Consider the following 19,738-nt stretch of genomic DNA (forward strand, 5'->3'; position numbering starts at 1 on the left):
CATCTGCGTGGAAAAAACTGAACAACTGAACGCAATCGCAGACAAAACTGACTGAACTTGCTTGCAAAATGGTGCGAGTTTCACTGAACGCACCCTGAACGCATCCGGAACCAATCCGTCACGCTCGTGTGAAAGAGGCCTGAGGCCCCTTGCAGACGAGCGTGTGCGAATTAGGTCCGGATGCGTTGCAAAAGCATTCAGTGAAAAATGCTCGATTTCGCAAAAAGTAATTCAGTTTTGTCTGCAATCGCGTTCAGTTTTTATCACGTGGGTGCAATGTGATTTAATGTGTTTTGCGGAACCCTCCCTTCTCGGGGCCCTACCCCGTTAGCTGTACTGGATCATCTCATCCCAGACTTAGGAGTGGGGGTTTGGAGTAAATATGGTATCACAGAAACGGCACAACTATTTCATGAGGATAGCTTTGTTACCTTTGAAAGCCTTCACCATACCTTTAAAGTCCCCAATGTAGACTTTTATAAATACCTTAGAATAAGGCATTACCTAGGGGAAAACCCATCCTTTCCTGCAATTAATGGTCGGATATTAGAGATGTGGTCAGCTCCAATACAGACCAAAAAAACCCTTAGACCTTTGTATTCGCAGCTGAATTGCAAAGACACCTTCACTAAGTCTGCACCGCTGCTGTCTTGGGAACAAGATCTAAAAGTAAAGTTCACACCTTTACAATGGCAGTCAGCTTTTAAGTTTGTCTCCAAAAATATTACTTGTGTAACCCGTTACGAGTCATTTGTCAAAACCACACTCCGGTGGTATTTCACCCCTGAGAGGCTGCATCTCATATACCCGTCCGCTTCCCCCCTCTGCTGGAGGAATTGCGGACATAAAGGCACGTTGTTCCATGTCCTATGGGATTGCCCAATAGTCAAACCCTTTTGGTTAGATGTTTTCTCCCTAATAGGGCAGTTCTTGGGTCCACAACCAACTCTGTGCTCCCCTTCCCCCTCGCTGGCATTGCTTATGATCGGAATTACTGACATTCCCGCAGGATGTAGGGGTTTGGTTTGTCATATTCTCCTATCAGCTAAACTGGCCATTACCTCAAAGTGGAAATACCTCCACCCGCCCATGATATTAGAAGTAATCCAAAGGGTTAACAAAACCTGTCTCTTTGAACAAATTATGGCTTCTGCATCTAATAACGCTATCTGCAATACTACCAAATATGAGAAGACATGGAGATTATGGAAATCCTCAAGACACATGTCACCCTCCTAATTCTTTCTCAGCTACAGCAAGGTTTACAGATACCTACCACCCACCCCTTGTACTCCCCCCCCCCCTCTTTCCCCCCTTCCCCACTGGTACACACTGAGGAATTGCTGATACATTATGTTTTGTTATTTGTCATTTTACTTTGACAATTGCTTTAATCTTTGTTCTTTTAAACTCCTCGGTTTGGGAGATTTAATTCCAAGCATGTCTGTGCTCACCTGCGTGTGTTGTACAGCATTATTTGCCTTATGATATACTTCAATAAAAAATTTATTGACTTTAATGTGTTTTGCACACGCGTGATAAAAAACTGAAGGTTTACAAACAACATTTCCTAGCAACCATCAGTGAAAAACACATTGTATCCGCACTTGCTTGCAGATGCAATGCGTTTTTCACTGAAGCCCCATTCACTTCTATGGGGCCAGGGCTGCGTGAAAAATGCTGAATATAGAACATGCTGTGTTTTTCATGCAATGCAGAAATGATGCGTGAATGGGTCAGGATTCAGTGCGGGTGCTATGCGTTCACGTCATGTATTGCACCTGCGCGGAAAACTCGCTCGTGTGAAAGGGGCCTTAATGGTTTGTAGGAAGTACAAGTATTTAGTAAGATATTTCATGAAAGTTACTAGATCCTCTTTTATTTATAACCTCATAAAATTCCATTCAGTGCAGCACCCCTTATCTGTGAAAGAGCACTGTTCATTCTGAGCCTCCTGATTCATAGAATAGAATTGCAGAGTAAGGCCTTATGCACACGGCCGTATGTGTTTTGTGGTCCGCAAAAAATATGGATGACATCTGTGTGCATTCTGTATTTTGCGGAACAGAACAGCTGGCCCCTAATAGAACAGTACTATCCTTGTCCATAATGCGGACAATAATAGGACATGTTTTATTTTTTTGCGGAACGGAAAAGGAACGCACACGGAGTAACTTCCGTTCTTTTATGCGGACCCATTGAAGTGAATGGTTCCGCATACGGTCCGCAAAAAAATGGAACGGACACGGAAAGAAAATACGTTCGTGTGCAAGAGGCCTAACAGTGAAGACTGACAAAGACAGCTCAGCAGTAGGGATTTATGTAACTCTTGCTATACTGTAGATTTATGTACCACTCAGTCAGTGGATTGGAGGGTGAAGGGCGGTGGGGGCTATGTAATGGCTGCCATTGGTTGTCAGAATAAAATAAATGAACATGTCATTATTAAGAAAAATAAATAAAAGACAATACTGTGCAGACCTGTATCCTGGCTGATCTGCTATCACTGCCCTGCAGACGGCCTCCTGTGTCTCTGCCTGCAGTTAAGAAGCCGTTATTACGGTGATCTGTGATGTCCTGAGGGATATACAGCAATCTGTAATATTAATCATGTCTTCTGTGGGTGGGGGAGGGGCAGCCATTGTAGCAGAGAGTGAAAACATTAGGTCCCTACGTCTAGCAGGGTTTGCACTAATATGCCTTTGGATCGCATAAATAGCAATTCCCTAAAATATTATTTTTAGAATTGATCCCTTTGCAAATGGAAGCTTCCCAAATAATTAATATGTTTGTATTATCTGGCAAATCTGCCATCGGTCTGCAGGCTGCTATTTATGGTAACCTGTGGCTGGTGACCAGGAAATAAACGACAAGCTGTCACGGTATGGATGTATATGGCGGCTTCCACTGCGTGATGTACTATGGAGCTATTCTGCTCAAGTAGCATTGCTTGTTGGGGAGAATTCCTTCATAATATGGTGCCATAAGGAGAGAATCAGTGCCTACGGCCTGTAAGAAGGTACCTGGAATCATCGTGGATGGAAGGTATGTGTTACCGAGGTTCCTGGCCTCGGTGAAGTAAGCGCCGGTATTTTATGTGGTATTTTATGCGAACAGGCCGCCTATGGACTTGATCAGAGTGTGAATTAACACGCAGGAGAAATGGTGACTTTTATTGTTTATGGACTTTCCCTGTGTGTGAACAAACACCAAGCCACCTGCGTTTTGTGATGCACCTTATCTGCATTTTGTTATACACCAATGTGTGAATAAACACGCTGTTTGATTCAAGAACTGTGTACTTTGCCTCTATACTGCATCCGCTAGTCCTAACTACCAGAGCGAATCCCCACAATTGGTGGAGGATGCGGGTAAACGCAGTGAGGATGGCGTGAACGGCAATATATTTTTGGGTTTGCATTTTTGGGCACAGTTGTATGTTGTACATCAAACCAGCTGTATTTAAACCCGTGCCCCACATAAAATGGAGGCTGTTGTGAAGGCCCTCATGGAGGCTAATTTGCAGCAGCAGGAGACCAACCTGCACCAACGGGAGGCTAATAAGCAGCAGCAAGAGACCAACCAGTTGCTGCTACAACACGTGATGGTTTTGCAGACAGCAGGAGCAACCCCAAGCGTCCACAATGGCCGGAAAGCAGTCCGTGCAGCAATCCCTTAGATGACACCCATAGACGACATCGACACCTACCTGGCGATGTACGAGAAAGTGGCCACCAGGGAAAAGCTGCCCCGAGACCAGTGGGCTGAGGTCGTCGCTCCTTTCCTGGCATCAGAGTCCCAGCGAGTGTATTTCGACTTACCGGACGATCAAGCGGCTGACTACCTGAAGGTAAAGGGTGAGATTTTAGCAGGATTGGTGGTGAATGTGTTGGTCTAGGCCAGTGATGGCGAACCTATGGCACGGGTGCCAGAGGTGGCACTCAGAGCCCTCTCTGTGGGCACCCGCACCCTGGAGAAAGTCTATGGTGTACCAATATGCCTTAGACTTTTCCTGCCGTTCATCAGTGCAGGACATGCTATGAAGAGCACAGGCAGCACATTGAATGTAGGCAGGTTATTATAGCTAAATGATAAAGTACATGGAAGATATATGATATTGGTGTTCAGGTTAAATTGCCGTGTTGGCACTTTGCGATAAATAAGTGGGTTTTGGGTTGCAGTTTGGGCACTCTGTCTCTAAGAGGTTCACCATCACTGGTCTAGGCCCAGCGGATACATCAGTGGGGGTTTAAGCCGGCTGAGCCCGCGAGACCCCAGTATTATGACTTACTCCACCTTTTGCAAAAGTGGCTACATGTGATGTGCTGAGTCCCACGGCTATGCTGGATAGACTATTGGCTGACATATTCTGGAGGGCGCTGCCACCCCCTCTCCAGCACTGGATCGGCCAGGTATCTCCTGGAAATGCCCTGGAAATGGTGGAACGCTATGAGGCCACCAAGAGTCTCAAGGTGGGTTCTTTTGGGAGAAGGGCAAGCAAACTCCAGAACTCCCCACCCCAGGCCCACCAGTATGAGCCAATGAAATCCCCCTGGGAGGTTCCCCCTATGGGCTGGACCCAGTTAATCTGCTGGCGGTGTCAGGAACAGGGCTGCGTGTCCTTATCGGGTTGAGCCCATGGACACTAATTGTGGTTACCAATAATCGCTATATGCTTGAAAACTGTGTGCTACAGGTACCTCGGAGGCTCTAGACCACTTGTGCCAGGTGGAAGTGGGAGACACTCAAGCAGAGGTGCTGCTGGACTACCCTGGTGCGGTCCACTGAGTATACTGGCCAGAAAGTTGGGGTGATGTGCATTCACGGAGACTTGAAAGACTACCCCACGGCGCTGGTGTCTCTAACCACGGTGGCAGGCAGGTGGACCCACGAAGTGGCAGTCTCCACACATCTCCACTGTGAACTCATAATAGGGAAAGACTTTCCAGGTTTCCCTGCCCTATGGCCGGTTGTGAGAGTTAAGGATAACCCCGAGACAGGAATAAGCCCAAGAGATTGGCTTTGTTCAGGGGGATGGCCAGAACCCTGGGAACCTGAGGCCAAAGGGCCAGCAGTAGGGGTGACCGCCACTTCGGTGGAAGAGGGGGAGACAACCCTGCATAGGGTAATGGTGGGATACGTGGAGGAGTTGCCACTGGGTCCTGGGTTGGCAGGCCTCAACGTCTCCGGGGAGAATTTCGGTACAGCCCAACACCGAGACCCAACCCTATCCGGGGCCTGGGAGAATGTGGTAATACTTGATGGTGTACCTCAACAACCTGGCACCGAGTCGATGTTTCCCTGTTTTTTGGTCCACCAGAATATGCTATATCGGGTCAACCAGCTGCGTGGTGAACCTGTTGAACAGTTGGTGGTGCCGGGGCCTATCGAAAACTTGTGTTAGAGTTAGTCCACCAACATGTTATCGGGGGTCATCTGGGACTGCAGAAGACACAGGACCGGATACTACAACGGTTTTACTGGCCCAGTGTCTTTAGAGCGGTGGATGACTTTTGTAAGTCTTACCCGACCTGCCAAACCACTAGCCCCCAGCACCTGTTCTGCAGTCCTTTAGTGTCCCTCCTGATTATCGAGGTACCATTCGAGAGAATTGCTTTGGATCTCGTAGGCCCAGTACCGAAGTCCACTAGGGGGCACCAACACCTGGAGGCGGTGCCACTGCAACATACATTGGCCAAACTCATAGCAAAAGAGTTCATCGATTTTTTTTTTTTCGAGTAGGGATACCCAAAGAGGTTCTGACTGACCAAGGGACTCCTTTTATGTCCAAGGTCATGCGGGAGCTCTGTAAGTTGCTGAGTATAACAGATACGAACATCACCCGCAAATTGACGGCCTAGTAGAAAGGTTTAATCAAACGCTAAAAACTATGTTAAAACGAGTAATAGCTTAGGATGGAAAGGACTGGGACCTCCTTCTGCCCTATCTTATGTTCGCAGTGCAAGAAGTGCCCCAGACCTCTACTGGGTTTTCGCCCTTCGAACTACTACATATCAGACATCCATGTGGTCTGTTGGACATAGCCAAAGAGGCGTGGGAGCAACAACCCACACCATATGAAAGTGGTGTTGAATATGGCACCCAGATGCAGGAACGTATGGAAACTGTGTTGCCTCTGGTAAAGGAACATATGGAGGAAGCTCAGCGAGCTCAAAGACGGGTGTATAATCGGCAAGCTCGGTCTGGATCTTTAACCCGGGAGATCGGGTTTTGGTTCTGGTACCGACAATGGACAGTAAGTTACTGGCTAGGTGGCAGGGACCCTACGAGGTACTCAAAAGGTTGGAGAAGTAAACTACAAGGTACACCAGCCAGGGCGGTGGAAGCTGGAGCAGGCGTACCATGTGAATTTACTCAAACCATGGAAGGATAGGGAGACCAGTACTGACGATAGCCCACGGACGAGTTTTCTAGGGGGAGAGGTTCCGGCCCCTAAGTCTGATGTAAGGGAAGCGGTTGCCACAGTGAAGATTGCTGACAGCCTCTCGTCTAAACATACTCAGGAGGCCATGGAGTTCCTCAGCAGGAACACGGATCTGTTCTCAGACCTTCCTGGACGCACTTCCATAATCCAGCATGACATTGTCACTGAGCCTCAGGCCATAATTCAGTTGAAACCATACCGGGTACCCGAGGCTCGGCGACAGGCCATCTCTGAGAAAGTACAACTAAAATGCTGCAACTAGACGTCATCGAGGAGTCTAGAAGTGAGTGGGCCAGCCCTATAGTACTGATACCCAAACTGGACAAGACGTTGTGGTTTTGTAACGATTTTAGAAAATGAAACAAAGTGTCTAAGTTCGATGCGTATCCCATGCCCCGGATAGATGAGCTGATTGAGAGGTTAGGACAAGCCCAGTATTTTTCTGTTTTGGACCTCACCAAAGGGTACTGGCAGGTACCCTTAACGCAGGCTGCGAAAGAAAAAACGGCCTTTATCACACCAGAGGGGCTGTATCAGTATAAGGTGTTACCCTTTGGTATGCATGGCGCCCCCGCCACTTTTCAAAGGCTAATGGACATTGTGCTGCGATCACATGGTCGGTACGCTTCGGCTTACCTAGACGATATTGTCATCCACAGTATGGACCGGGAAAGTCACCTGCCCAAAGTGCAGGCTGTAGTAGACTCCCTTCAAAAAAATGTGTGATAGGGTTAGAGGAGACAAAATGCCTGGCGTATGTCATTGGGCGCGGAGTGATCAAACCCCAAATAAACAAAATAGAGGCGATAAGAAATTGTCCCTGACCTGTCACCACTAAACAAGTAAAGTCATTCCTAGGAATGATAGGCTGTTACATGAGATTTGTTCCCCACTTTGCCACTATAGCCACGCCCTTGACAGAGCTCTTGAAGGCACGAAAATCAGTAATGGTTCGCTGGGACGAGCGGGCAGAAGAGGCTTTATCCACTTTCAAGTCGGCCCTGTGCGGGTCACCGGTTTTGGTGACGCCCGACTACAATAGGGAGTTCGTGGTACAGACAGATGCCTCCGAAGTAGGCCTTGATGCTGTACTCTCTCAGGAAGTCAACAGGGAGGAGCATCCCGTTGTCTTTTTAAGACGCAAGCTCACCCCAACCGAAACCAGGTATCGTATAGTATAGTGGAGAGAGAGTGCCTGGCTATCAAGTGGGCACTTGAGTCTCTCCACTACTATTTTTGGGGACTGACCACTCCCTTCTCAAGTGGATGAGCCAAGCCAAAGAAAGAAAAGCTTGAGTCACCAGGTGGTGCCTGTCCATACAGAACTTTAAGTTTTGCACGTCCACTATGTCTTTCACATATTTGCTGACAGACCTGATTTTGTTGGGACTGTGATGCAAAAAGAGGTTGAGTCGATGCTTAATTAAAGGGATTCTGTCACCTCTCATAACACAAATTCAGATTTTAAACCAGTCATGCTCCACAGATTACCTTGAATCGGCTTTGCTGTTCTATACTGTAATCCGTCCAGTAGTTTTGCTGAAAAATGACTTTTATAATTATGCTAATTAATCCTGAAGGTGCCCAGAGGGGCGTTATGTTCCACTTTGTGTGCCCAGTAACGCCCCCCTGCAGTGCCCAAAACGCCTTCCTCCTGAATCCCTAACCGCCCACAGCGTCTCATCCCTCTCCTCCCCCTCCCTGACGGCCGAGCAAAGTCTCACGCAGACGCAGTACCCGCTGAGGGCTGCGCCAGTGCGATTTGCTGGAGACTGAGGGCAGAAGCTTCATCGTCGTCACTGGGCATGCGCCGAGCCCAGTGACGTCCGATGCTCGCTCTTCCCTCAGTCTCCAGCAAATCGCACTGGCGCAGTCCCTCAGCGGGTACTGCGTCTGCGTGAGACTTTGCTCGGCCAGTCAGGGAGGGGGAGGAGAGGGATGAGACGCTGTGGGCGGTTAGGGATTCAGGAGGAAGGCGTTTTGGGCACTGCAGGGGGGCGTTACTGGGCACACAAAGTGGAACATAACGCCCCTCTGGGCCACCTTCAGGATTAATTAGCATAATTATAAAAGTCATTTTTCAGCAAAACTACTGGACGGATTACAGTATAGAACAGCAAAGCCGATTCAAGGTAATCTGTGGAGCATGACTGGTTTAAAATCTGAATTTGTGTTATGAGAGGTGACAGAATCCCTTTAATTGCCTCAAAAGAGGCACTTCTGACGGTAGTGGGTGTTCCTGGGTGCAATCCTCCAATCTGCTATCAATCGTTAGTAAGAAGATAACAATGAGACACAAAAACGTCCGTGTGAAAATAGATTTTATTTATTAGTTGTTTTCTTATATTAGTTCTACATGATGTTTTACACAATAATAATTATACAAAAACCCCAAAAGGTCAGAACAAAAAATCTGGAAACAATTATTTCCCATAACCTCACATAGGGGGAGGTTTCATAGATTTCCACCAGAAAAGGGACCTTAAAAAGTCGCAAGTTGCGTGTTTGCGAATTTTTAAATGCAAAAATAGACACAAGTGGCGTTTCTTACTTTTTTAAAATCTTTATGTCAGTTTTCTAGCGCAAATGAAACCACAAATCTGCAGCAATTCAGAGCTGACGTAGATTTCTGTTTAGCAGCGCACGGGCTGCTGGAGGATGTGACTAATGTATGACGAAGCATGTGCCTCTTCATAAATTAGGCGCCTCCTCAGACAGCGCAGGGGGTATGAAGACAGCAGCGGTCTTGATAAATCTCCCCCATAAAGTGGAACCAAGTGTAGTGAAACCAAGCCTGGAGATGTTGGCCACAGCAACTAATCAGATCACTGCTTACATTATTAAACCTGCTTTGAAAAATCTGATTGGTTGCCATAGGCAACACCTCAAGTACTTGCCTGTACCAGTTTTCATACGTGAGGCCCCTACAATCTTTCGAGAGCAAATATTGCCTGTGCGAGATGAAGGAACGTCTTTATAAAAGACAATTAACTTAAGTATAAGTGATATATGGTCTCCAGATCCCTAGTATTCAGTCAGGTGCTATGTGCTGAGGAATTTCCCTCTCTATATAAGCAGCGTTCCTAGAGGAGAATACCGCCATACACATCTGATGGAGCACAGTAGAGGCCCTGTTATAATACAGTGTTTAATGACCATGTGAATGAGGTCTTATTCAGTCAGATACTACATGACAGACCCGTAGGCGCTCTGTGCAACGGCATATGGTGCCTCTGTGAAGCACCATAGTAATACTACTACTACTGGAGAATACCTCTGGGATACGACATGCATTGTAAAATGTGGCCATATAGCAGCCTGCATGAGCCTAAGTGCTTATTCACACATCCGTATTAAAATTGAGGGCACAGACTTGGCGACCGTCCACAATGGTGTCCAGGTCTGTCTTCTGTGACAAGTACTTGGATTGGACGGCACTCCTATAGAGTCCTTTTTTGTACGGTGCTCAGTGGTAGTTTAAAACCATATATAGTGAAAGAGACCACGGCACTCGTTGACACACAGGACAAAATAGGAACCTTGGTCACTTCTGTAGGTCCATGTGTTAGGCTACTTTTACATATGTGTTTGTGCTGTCCGGTTTTCTGTTCCCACAGGAGAAACCACAGCAAAACGCTTCAGTTCGAATACTACAACCGACTGCATCCGTTCAGAACGGATCCGGTTGTATTATATTGAAAATGAAGAATCCTGATCCAGCACTAAAACACTAAAGTCAATGGGAGCCGGATCCAATTTTTTCATTTCCCAAAAAAACGGATCTTGACTTACATGGTTTTTGGTGCCGTATCCGGCTTCTTCAGTTTCCCATTCTGCACACAAAAACACTGCTTTCATCGATTTTGGGTTGTGTCCGGCATGGGAACGCAACAAAACGGAACAGAATAAATTCTGGTACACTCCGTTCCGGTTTGTTCAGTTGTGTTCTCATTGACAATGAATGGGGACAAAACTGAAGTATTGTGCTGTGGTTTTGAAAGCTGTGTTGGATCTCAAAACCGGACAGCACAATGCAGATGTAAAAGTAGCCTTATCTGTGTGCAGTTTGTTAAAGGAGTGTTCCCATCTCAGACATTGGAGGGGTATATTGCTAGGATATGCCCCCATTTGTCCAATAGGTGCGGGTCCCACCTCTGGGAACCACACCTACTTCGAGAACGGAACGGGGAAGGTGGTGGCCGGAGGACCCCAGGTTTTCCGGGGTCTAGCCACTGCCAAGCTCTCCTCCCATAGAGGTGAATTGGAGCGCACTGCACTTGCGCGGCAACCGCTCCCATCGATTTCTACAGGGCCAATGGAAATAGCTGAGCCAGGTAGCCACATAGAAATGAATGGAGGGCGGCTGCACATCCGCAGTGCACCCTCCACAACTTTCAGGGATCCGTTCTCGATGTAGGGGCCGGTCCCAGCGGTGGGACCTGCGCCTATCAGACAATGGGGGCATATCCTAGCGATATGTCCCCATTGTCTGAGATGCGAAAACCCCTTTAAGCACACAGATACAGTTGCGTGAATAGGGCCATACAAGTAAAAGCTGATCACTAGTACATTACATTAAAGAGCTAATTTTATGGAGGTTTTTTAACAGAAAGGAAAGCATTTTCTCACTGAGAAAGAAAGTGCTCGAGAATACACACAAGTGTGAATATACCCTTACTGCTTCGCATTTACCAGTGAGTATACAGTTCAAGAAGGTTCATCTTGACAACACAATTGGTCCGTTAATAATATAACCACTATAAAATATAACATATCGTAAGGGGGTTGTCCAGTATTAGAAAAACATGGCTGTTTTCTTTCCAAAAACAGCACTGACCATACTCATGGGTTACGTATGGAATTGCAGCTCAGCTCCACTGGAGTCAGTGGGGGCAGAAGTGCAATACTGCACACAACCAGTAAACAGGTGTGGTGCTGTTTTGGGAAGAAAGTAGCTTTGTTTTTGTAATCAAGCTGGTGGGCACTGTACATTTTCTGTAGTTACACCGCACTGCCAGTAAGGGCACAGCTGGGATGTCAAATCCAATCAGTTTGTACCAAATAATTGGAAGTAGCTTTCGACGACCTGAGGTTTCGGACTATCACCATGTAATGCAAATGTTAAAAGGGTTGTGTCACTTCAGCAAATGGCATTTATTATGTAAAGTTAATGCATGGCACTTACTAATCCTTTGCTGGCTTGATTAATTTTTCCACCACATTATACACTGCTCGTTTCCATGGTTACGGTTACGACCACCCTGCTATCCAGCAGTGGTGGTCGTGCTTGCACACGATAGGAAAAAGCACTAGCCTATGTGAGCTCCCACGGTCTTAGCCCCCAGAAAGGCTGGAACTTTTTCCTATAGTGTACAAGCACGACCACTACTAATAGATGGCAGGGTGGTCGTAACCATGGAAACAAGCAGTGTATAATGTGATTGGAAAAATGAATCCAGCCAGCAGAGGAGTCAATATAAACAATCACAATACATTGGTAAGTACCTTGTATTTACTTTCTTGACATGATAAATTCTACTTGCTGAAGTGAGACAATCCCTTTAACATATACAATGATGTTTTAGATATTGTCCATGTTATAGTATCGGCCTACCAAGGTCTCCATATCTCTCCGTTACCTTCTGAGGCATTATAGGGGTATCTCTGTAGTGGGGAGACTGGATGCTGGAGGCTGTATTCAGCATTTGTTTGACCTTGTTGCATACAGAGCTGTCTTAATATTTTCCCACGTGTGTTCTCATGGTTATGCAGAAATCCCACCGTCTCTTTGAGGCACATGTAATATCCTTGGTAATATAAATCCTGAGAATTCTGAGAATCTGTTAAAACTAATAAGAAAAATTATTTAATAAAAAATAAATAATAATAACCAAAATATTATAAACATAACACATATAAAATAATTAAAAAATATTAGTAATTTTCTACATATAAAAGAATAAAATAATATTGTCATTCATGACTAATTATATACCATATATTATATTTATCTAAAAATTATTAAAGGGCATATTTTTTTTCTTTTTTTATAATTTATGATTTTTTTTACATAATTTCCAGTATAAAATAAGCAAGATAAAGTTTTTAACACCTATGTTATTAAAAAATAAGTTATCCTTCTGCCCCTGCGCTATAGTCGTAAAATATCAATGTCCTGTAAAATAATGCAGTTTTGGTAACCTATTTTATTAACGCTTCACATCGCTAGTAGTTTATAAAGGAGGCAGGCCTAGGATTGGTTGTGGTTAAACGCCAGGAGCAAAATCTGTCAGAACCAGGAAATTTGTCTGCTAGAGAAGGCATGTAGTGAAAGCTCAGAGGTCTGACCTAAAGCTCTTGAGCCCTAAACTTATCATACTGTTTTTTTTTCGGATGTGCCAAAGGGACCTTCAGACCCCAGGGCCTGGGTGCAGCTGCCGTATTTGCATCCCTGGTCTTGATAATTATAAAATACTGCCACTTTTTATTTTACTTGCTTGACGTACTTGTGCATTATCTTACCGTTCATGCAGTGCTGTCTTTTTCTGTGAAGAAATTTTACAGCCATTTCTAAAACGTCGGCCTTCTCAAGTTTCGAGTGCTGGTGATGTGTCTGGATGTCTTTCTCCATTAAAATTCTGAGCTGCTCAATGTTGTGATTAATTCGATCTCTCCTCATCTTCTCAATAACCGGTTTCCTGATCTAATAATAATAATAAAAAATGTAAATTACATATATTTTACTTTTCTTGTGTAGCCTATATAATGATAAAGTTAAAAATGAATCTTACTTTCTTTTAGTTCATTTATCTATGGCAATAATAATCAATATATATAAAATGAAATATGTAATTATTAAATGTATGTACACTGAAGATTTTATTTAAAAAACTTAAATAAAATAAAAAATATATAAGATAAAATATGTAGGAGTTACAGTATATACTTTTTATTAAATGTATTTACATGAAAGATTTTATTAAATAACTAAACTAAAAAAATATAAAATATTGATGTGTTTACATTGAACATTTAAATAAATAAAATAAAGAATACATATATACATAAAATACCGTAGTATATATCAATCAATAAAATAGTTCTAAACAGATTCTAATGGATCATAATATAATAAAGTTAAGATAATAAAATGTAGCATCTGTCAGTACCTTATTTTTTTGAAGTCCACCAATCTTTCTTGTCTCGGCTTCTTGCAGGATATTGATACTGGGAGCCATTATAGTGAAGTGTTACTGGTATAGCAGCCAGTATAAGCCCTGCACGGTATTTATACCCTGTCCAATGCTGTTACACAAGCCGTTTTGCATTATGCAGTTTCCCACATGTGTCAACCAATGAAGAAAACAATGTAGATAATGAAAGTGTGCCTGAGAGGTTTGACCATCGCCCAGGGGGGAAGAACATCTCCCCGTCTCTCCAGATGAACAGGTGGACTGGGCGGAGTTCAATCCTATCAAATGAGACTTCACCGTGGGAAAGCTTCACTCTCGGAGAAACCACAGCATTTTATGATTCTAGAGGCTGATTACATTCCTGCGGCACCTGTTTCTAGAATTTACTGTATACGCACAGGAAAACAATGTACATTTAACCCTTTCAGGGTTATACTGTAGTGATACAGAATTTCCCTTGATGGACACATGCCAACAGTGATGGCCAATGAGACCATAATGCTTAGTTGACCATTAAGATCATATATCTATGATGTAAAGCACTGAAGCCCCTTATGCTGTTCGTATGGATGCATTTACGTCCAAAGTTACAATTTCTTCTGACCTGATAAGCCCCCAGACAGGGCCATGATCAAAGGTCCTACATATCTGCCACCATTTTTATTCATTCATTTACCATAGCGTTATGGTAGGTCCATTTGATCCCTACCAGTGGCTCAAATTGCAATGGATTTTAGTATCAGAACTGTAATCTTTTCTCCATGGTATCCATTATAAAGAAAAATCCATGGGAGAGTTTGAGAAGTTGTAGAACATTGTGTCCCTTATTGGTAGAGTAGGTTTCTACATGCTCTATCCGTAGACCTAAAGGGCTCTGACGTGCCAGCATTCTTAAAATCTAAAGCTGGCCATAGGTTTAAGGCTACTTTCACACTGGCGTTTCTGGGTCCGCTTGTGAGATTTGTTTTAGGGTTCTCACAAGCGGCCCAAAACGGATCAGTTTAGCCCCAATGCATTCTGAATGGATAAGGATCCGCTCAGAATGCATCAGTTTGCCTCCGTTCAGCCTCCATTCCGCTCTGGAGGCGGACACCATAACTCTGCTTGCAGCGTTGTGATGTCTGCCTGACGATGCAGAGCCAAACTGATCCGTCCTGACTTGCAATGTAAGTCAATGGGGACGGATCCGTTTTCACTGACACAATATGGTGCAATTGAAAACGGATCCGCCTCCCATTGACTTTCAGTGTAAGTCAAAACAGATCAGTTTGCATTATCATGAACAAAAAGAATAAAAAATAAAAAAAAAATATATATATATATATATTTTTTTTTTTTTTTTTTTGTTCATGGTAATGCAAACAGATCCGTTCTGAACAGATCCAAACGTTTGCATTATCGGTGCGGATCCGTCTGTGCAGATACCAGACGGATCCGCACCTAAACGCAGGTGTGAAAGTAGCCTAAGATAAAAGTTGGACCAAGTGAATAGTTTTCAACTCACTCCCCTATAAACATGCACATTTAACTCAATTGGGTGCCCCAAATTGGTCCCAACCCCCCAAAAAAGTTATGCAGTTAAAATCCAACCTGTCATTTCCTCCCACCATTCTTTACTTATTGTGACCATTTCAAAGCGTAGAAATCCGAAGTGACATCCTAAAAATATTACGGTAGGTTTACACCACCATTTAACTCACCAGCAGAAAACAGCCTGCTGGAGTTCACCGGATCTGGCCTAGCCGGATACTGATGTTCACCGCCAGACCCCATTGACTGTAATGGGATCCAGCAGACAGCAAAGATGCCGGTGTTCTTTGTCCAGCCGAAGACCTGCACTTATGCCGGAAAACAGCCGGATCCCATTATAGTCAATGGGGTCTAGGGGTGAACTACAGTATCCAGCTTGGCCGGATCCAGTGAATTCTGGCAGACATTTTTCTTGCTAGAACAGCCTGCCGGATCAGTTATACAAAGGTGTGAACCTACCCTTAGTGGGTTGGAGGAACAGGTTTGAAATTGTTTCCGAAACTTTTAATACATAAAGGTATAAAGATCACTTTTATCTTGCTTTTTATGCAATGGGAAGTAAAAAAAAAAATCCCTTTAATGGGAAGTAAAAAAAAAATCCCTGCCCCTTCCACCTTGCATAATCCCCATTTTATCTCACATATCTTCAGTTCTAAGGACTTCAAAATAGATTTGTGTACACCTATGTGACTAATATACCATTTTACTTTACTCTTTTGTTTACTCGCCCTTTAATAGAATGATCCCTATTAACATAAGGACTAAACTGGTTTTCTGGAAAGCAAGTTCTTGAATATAATGGAGTTTCAGTGGGCAGAAGAATCCTCCAAGGCTAACAATTGTAGGGATCCGGGCAGTGTTCATGTTGACCCCTGCCTGGTATCGATAAGCCTGCCCTGCAATGTGCAGCTCAGAAGCTTTGTCTGTCTTGATGAAAGTTTTGGCTTGTTCTACTAGATCTGTGAGTTTTTCAGTGAAAGCAGGTGAAACTCCATCACCATTTACAAATCCTTTAGTGCTGTAGATTCTACGTTTAAAGGCAAAAAAAAATTATCTGATTTCACAAAGAAAGAAGCTCTTAAAGAGGTTCTCTTGGACCCTAAGGTAGGGCTTGGCGATTAATTGAATTAATTAAATTTGCCCTTTTTAGTGTGTGATTATATATTTTTAAATTTGCATATACATTTTTTTTCTTCTGTAGCTCTGCATCAGCGCAGCCTGTGTACTTTCTTCAGCTTCTGACACCCGTGCTATTAATCCTGGCTTGGTTGGCAAGGACTGAAGAGACCCCAATCAGGCTAGGCTGACAGCACTCTGGATCGCCGCAGGTGCCCTGCACTGACTGTAGCTGGACTACTGTAATGGCCCGATTGGAGATCACTCCGATCCTGGCCATTTAACTCCCTAGCGTCTAGGTAGTTACCTAGAGGCTCCGTATAACCATCACTGTTATGAGGGCATCTGTAGATGGCACTGTTATGGGGGGCATCTGTGGATGGCACTGTTATGGGGGCATCTGTGGATGGCACTGTTATGGGGGCATCTGTGAATGGCACTGTTATGGGGGCATCTGTGGATGGCACTGTTATGGGGGCATCTGTGGATGGCACTGTTATGGGGGCATCTGTGGATGGCATTGTTATGGGGGCATCTGTGAATGACACATGTATAGCATCTTATCTTATCTGTCATCCACAGATCCCCCATAACAGTGTCCCTGTGTAGTGAATGGGGGTCCGGTGCCTGCTTCATTCATAAAGTGGGCGGAGAAGGTGCGTGACGTAGTGAGCTACGCTACGAGCGCCCACCCGGCTAAGAAGTTAGTAGAAAGTAGTACAGCGCTAGATTTAAGATGATTGGAATACTTTAACAATACCCACAAGTTAGATATGATTACCGTATACTACAGTGAGCGGGGCCCGGTGTAGTAGAATACAGTGACTGCATCGGGCCCCGCTGCCATTACAGAAACAGATGCCGGACCCCAGCCCCTCCTCCCTCTCAGCCTATTCACCGGACGGTCGCAGCATTCGCCCCATAAGACGCACTGCTATTTTCCCCCCTCTTTTGTGAAAAATACGGTACTTCTCTACTGTAATAATAAAGGCCAATGCATGCAGTGCGTCACGTTACCGCAAAACGAACACGTTAAGTGACCATGAAGAAGCATGCTTTTCATATGCGTCACTATATGGCATGCAACGCACAGTTAAGGAGCGGCAATACTTATACTTTCCATTGTGTTGTGTTCCGCTGTTACAGGAAACGCAATGCCCATGGTTAACCGAGCCTCTCACTGATAACTGATTAAGTAAATATGTGTTTTGCAGGACTAGAGACACTTGTATAAGTGAAGGGAATGGATAGTCAGTAGTTCAAGATTGAAGCTGTAAACCATTTGAAAAACTGCTGTCATCAGCTAAGGCTATAAAAACTTGTAAACTCAGATTGTTAGCTTAAACTTTAAACATGACTATGGGATTCTACTAGGGAAATCATGTTTTACAATAAATGCCCCTTCCCCTCCCTGGATCCTCCCACTGCCCTATCAGCACACAAAGGAGAAGGCAGCAGCTTTCTGGCCAGTAGTTCTGTGATAATGACATGTATGTTGCCTTTCTTTCCTTCAAGGAATGTATAAAATACATTTGCATATTAAATACAGAGTCGGAAGTACCAAAAACTGAGGAGTCTGAGCATTTATGTACTGACTCCACAGCCGTGGTTACTGATCACTGGAGATGATGCATAGCTTCTAACAGTCCTAAATTGTGTGAGAGTGTCCTGTGAACTGGGCTGTGAAAGGGGCTGACATATGCAAATTTGCACAAATAGATGCAGTTCTTTGTGGTTTTGGGAGTGATTTCAAGTAAAGCAGGGGTGGACTGGCCATAGACCCTACAGGAAAATGTCCCGGTGGGCCAATGCCCATAAGGGTCCTCTTGATGGTTATGATCTGGGTACGTAACAATCTGATGCTCTCAGGATTAATTAATGCTAGGAGTACCAGGTACATATTCATCCGGCCAACGGCCGCAGGTACATTCCTGAGTTAAATTGTAATTCCGCTCTCAGTACACACTGTAGTATTTGGCTCAGCTGAGGCAGTATAGTGCTGCACTATGGTATGTACTTGTGTTGCCATGCATGCCTAATGTCAGTTTGTATTCACCTACAGCATGGGGCCACTTTTAGTTTTTTTTTTCCAGAGCCACTTTGTTCCAATTTCCTGAAGGAAAGTATAGGTGAAAAATGTTTTTTCATGGACCAACCCCTTTAACAGTGGGGACTTAGTAGAGACCATTTTATTGAACTAAAACCATACAAATCAACCATTGCAACCATGATAGATAATGTTTTCCCATGTTGTTAATATCTGCAGAGTCTGCAGAATTATATAAATATCATGACGTGATACTTCTCTTGTGGGAGATATTGTGATAGCTTGATCATCAAAAAATTGTATCAGCATTGTGTGTTCTCTGGGGCCACACGAAAAACAATGCTTTCTCTAAATTGAGTTGAACCCTTGATAGTGTGCGGATACTTTACCCGCCTACCTCTTCAAGGATATATCCATCTTTTGGCACCATTTTACAATTTATATATAGTATTAATCTACGTAAAAAGTTAAATCACAGTTTATATACATTACGTTTCTTGTACCGATCCTGAGTTACGGTACCTCCTGTATCATACTTCAGAGCTGCACTCACTATTCTTCTGGTGGAGTCACTGTGTACATCCATTACATTACTAAGGCTAGTTGCACACCAGAGAATCGTCCGAAAGAGAACCGATGCACGCAGCAGTTTTCTTCTGGCCTATATACGGCATATTTGTGGGAATGGGGGCAAATCTCTGCCGCGTTCTAGTGAATGAGGCCAGACAGACCCTAACAGACCTCCCGACAATGCTGGAGTGGGCAGAGATCCAGCAGGCTGTTCCCTGCCGGATCTCTAAGGCTAGCACACTAGCCTCATACTGTACTGATTCTGTGTTACAACCTGTATTATACTTCACAGCTGAACTCACTGTTCTGTTGGTGGAGTCACTGCATACATACATCACTTATCTTGTACTGATCCTAAGTTTAATGGGTTGTCCGATATGATTAAAACACCAGCAGCAGTAGTATGTTAGAAAATATAAGGCAGCTTAATTAACCTTTTAAAATGACCTCTGTTCCAGTGCCCCAGCTCCTGGCAGTCCTTGCTGGAGCAGAAGTGACCCGTTCTTTGTCACTAAACCATTGCAGTCATTCACTAGGCTTAGCAGTTGCATACGTAAGAACAGCATGTCACTGTTAGTGATGAGCCATTCTTGCATACATGACAACTGGGGCCATTGACAGGCTGCAGCGGTCTGGTGACAAAGAACGGGTTCTGGTCCGAAAGGGAACGTCAGGAGCTGCTGCGCTGAAACAGAGGGCATTTTAAAAGGTGACTTAAGCTACCAGTGCGTATTGGCCATACACCCTGCAGGGAAATTTCCTGGTGGGCCGATGCACAGGGGGCCGCCCAAGCCCTCATCACTGCTGCCAGTCTGGTACATAAAGATCTTATGCTTT

General features: G+C 44.4%; 1 protein-coding gene across 1 annotated transcript; it reads right to left on the reverse strand.

Moving 5' to 3' along the window:
* Positions 1-12,055: 12,055 nt before the first annotated feature.
* Positions 12,056-13,683, reverse strand: LOC122926225 (transcription factor HES-5-like). Its single transcript, XM_044277597.1, has 3 exons — positions 13,615-13,683; positions 12,968-13,148; positions 12,056-12,285 (listed from the first exon to the last, which is right to left on the reverse strand). Exons 1-3 carry the CDS (start codon positions 13,681-13,683, stop codon positions 12,056-12,058), a joined length of 480 nt encoding a protein of 159 aa, XP_044133532.1.
* Between the last annotated feature and the right edge of the window lie 6,055 nt (positions 13,684-19,738).

The sequence above is a fragment of the Bufo gargarizans genome, chromosome 2 (genome assembly GCF_014858855.1).
Source record: "Bufo gargarizans isolate SCDJY-AF-19 chromosome 2, ASM1485885v1, whole genome shotgun sequence".
Taxonomy (NCBI): Eukaryota; Metazoa; Chordata; class Amphibia; order Anura; family Bufonidae; genus Bufo; species Bufo gargarizans.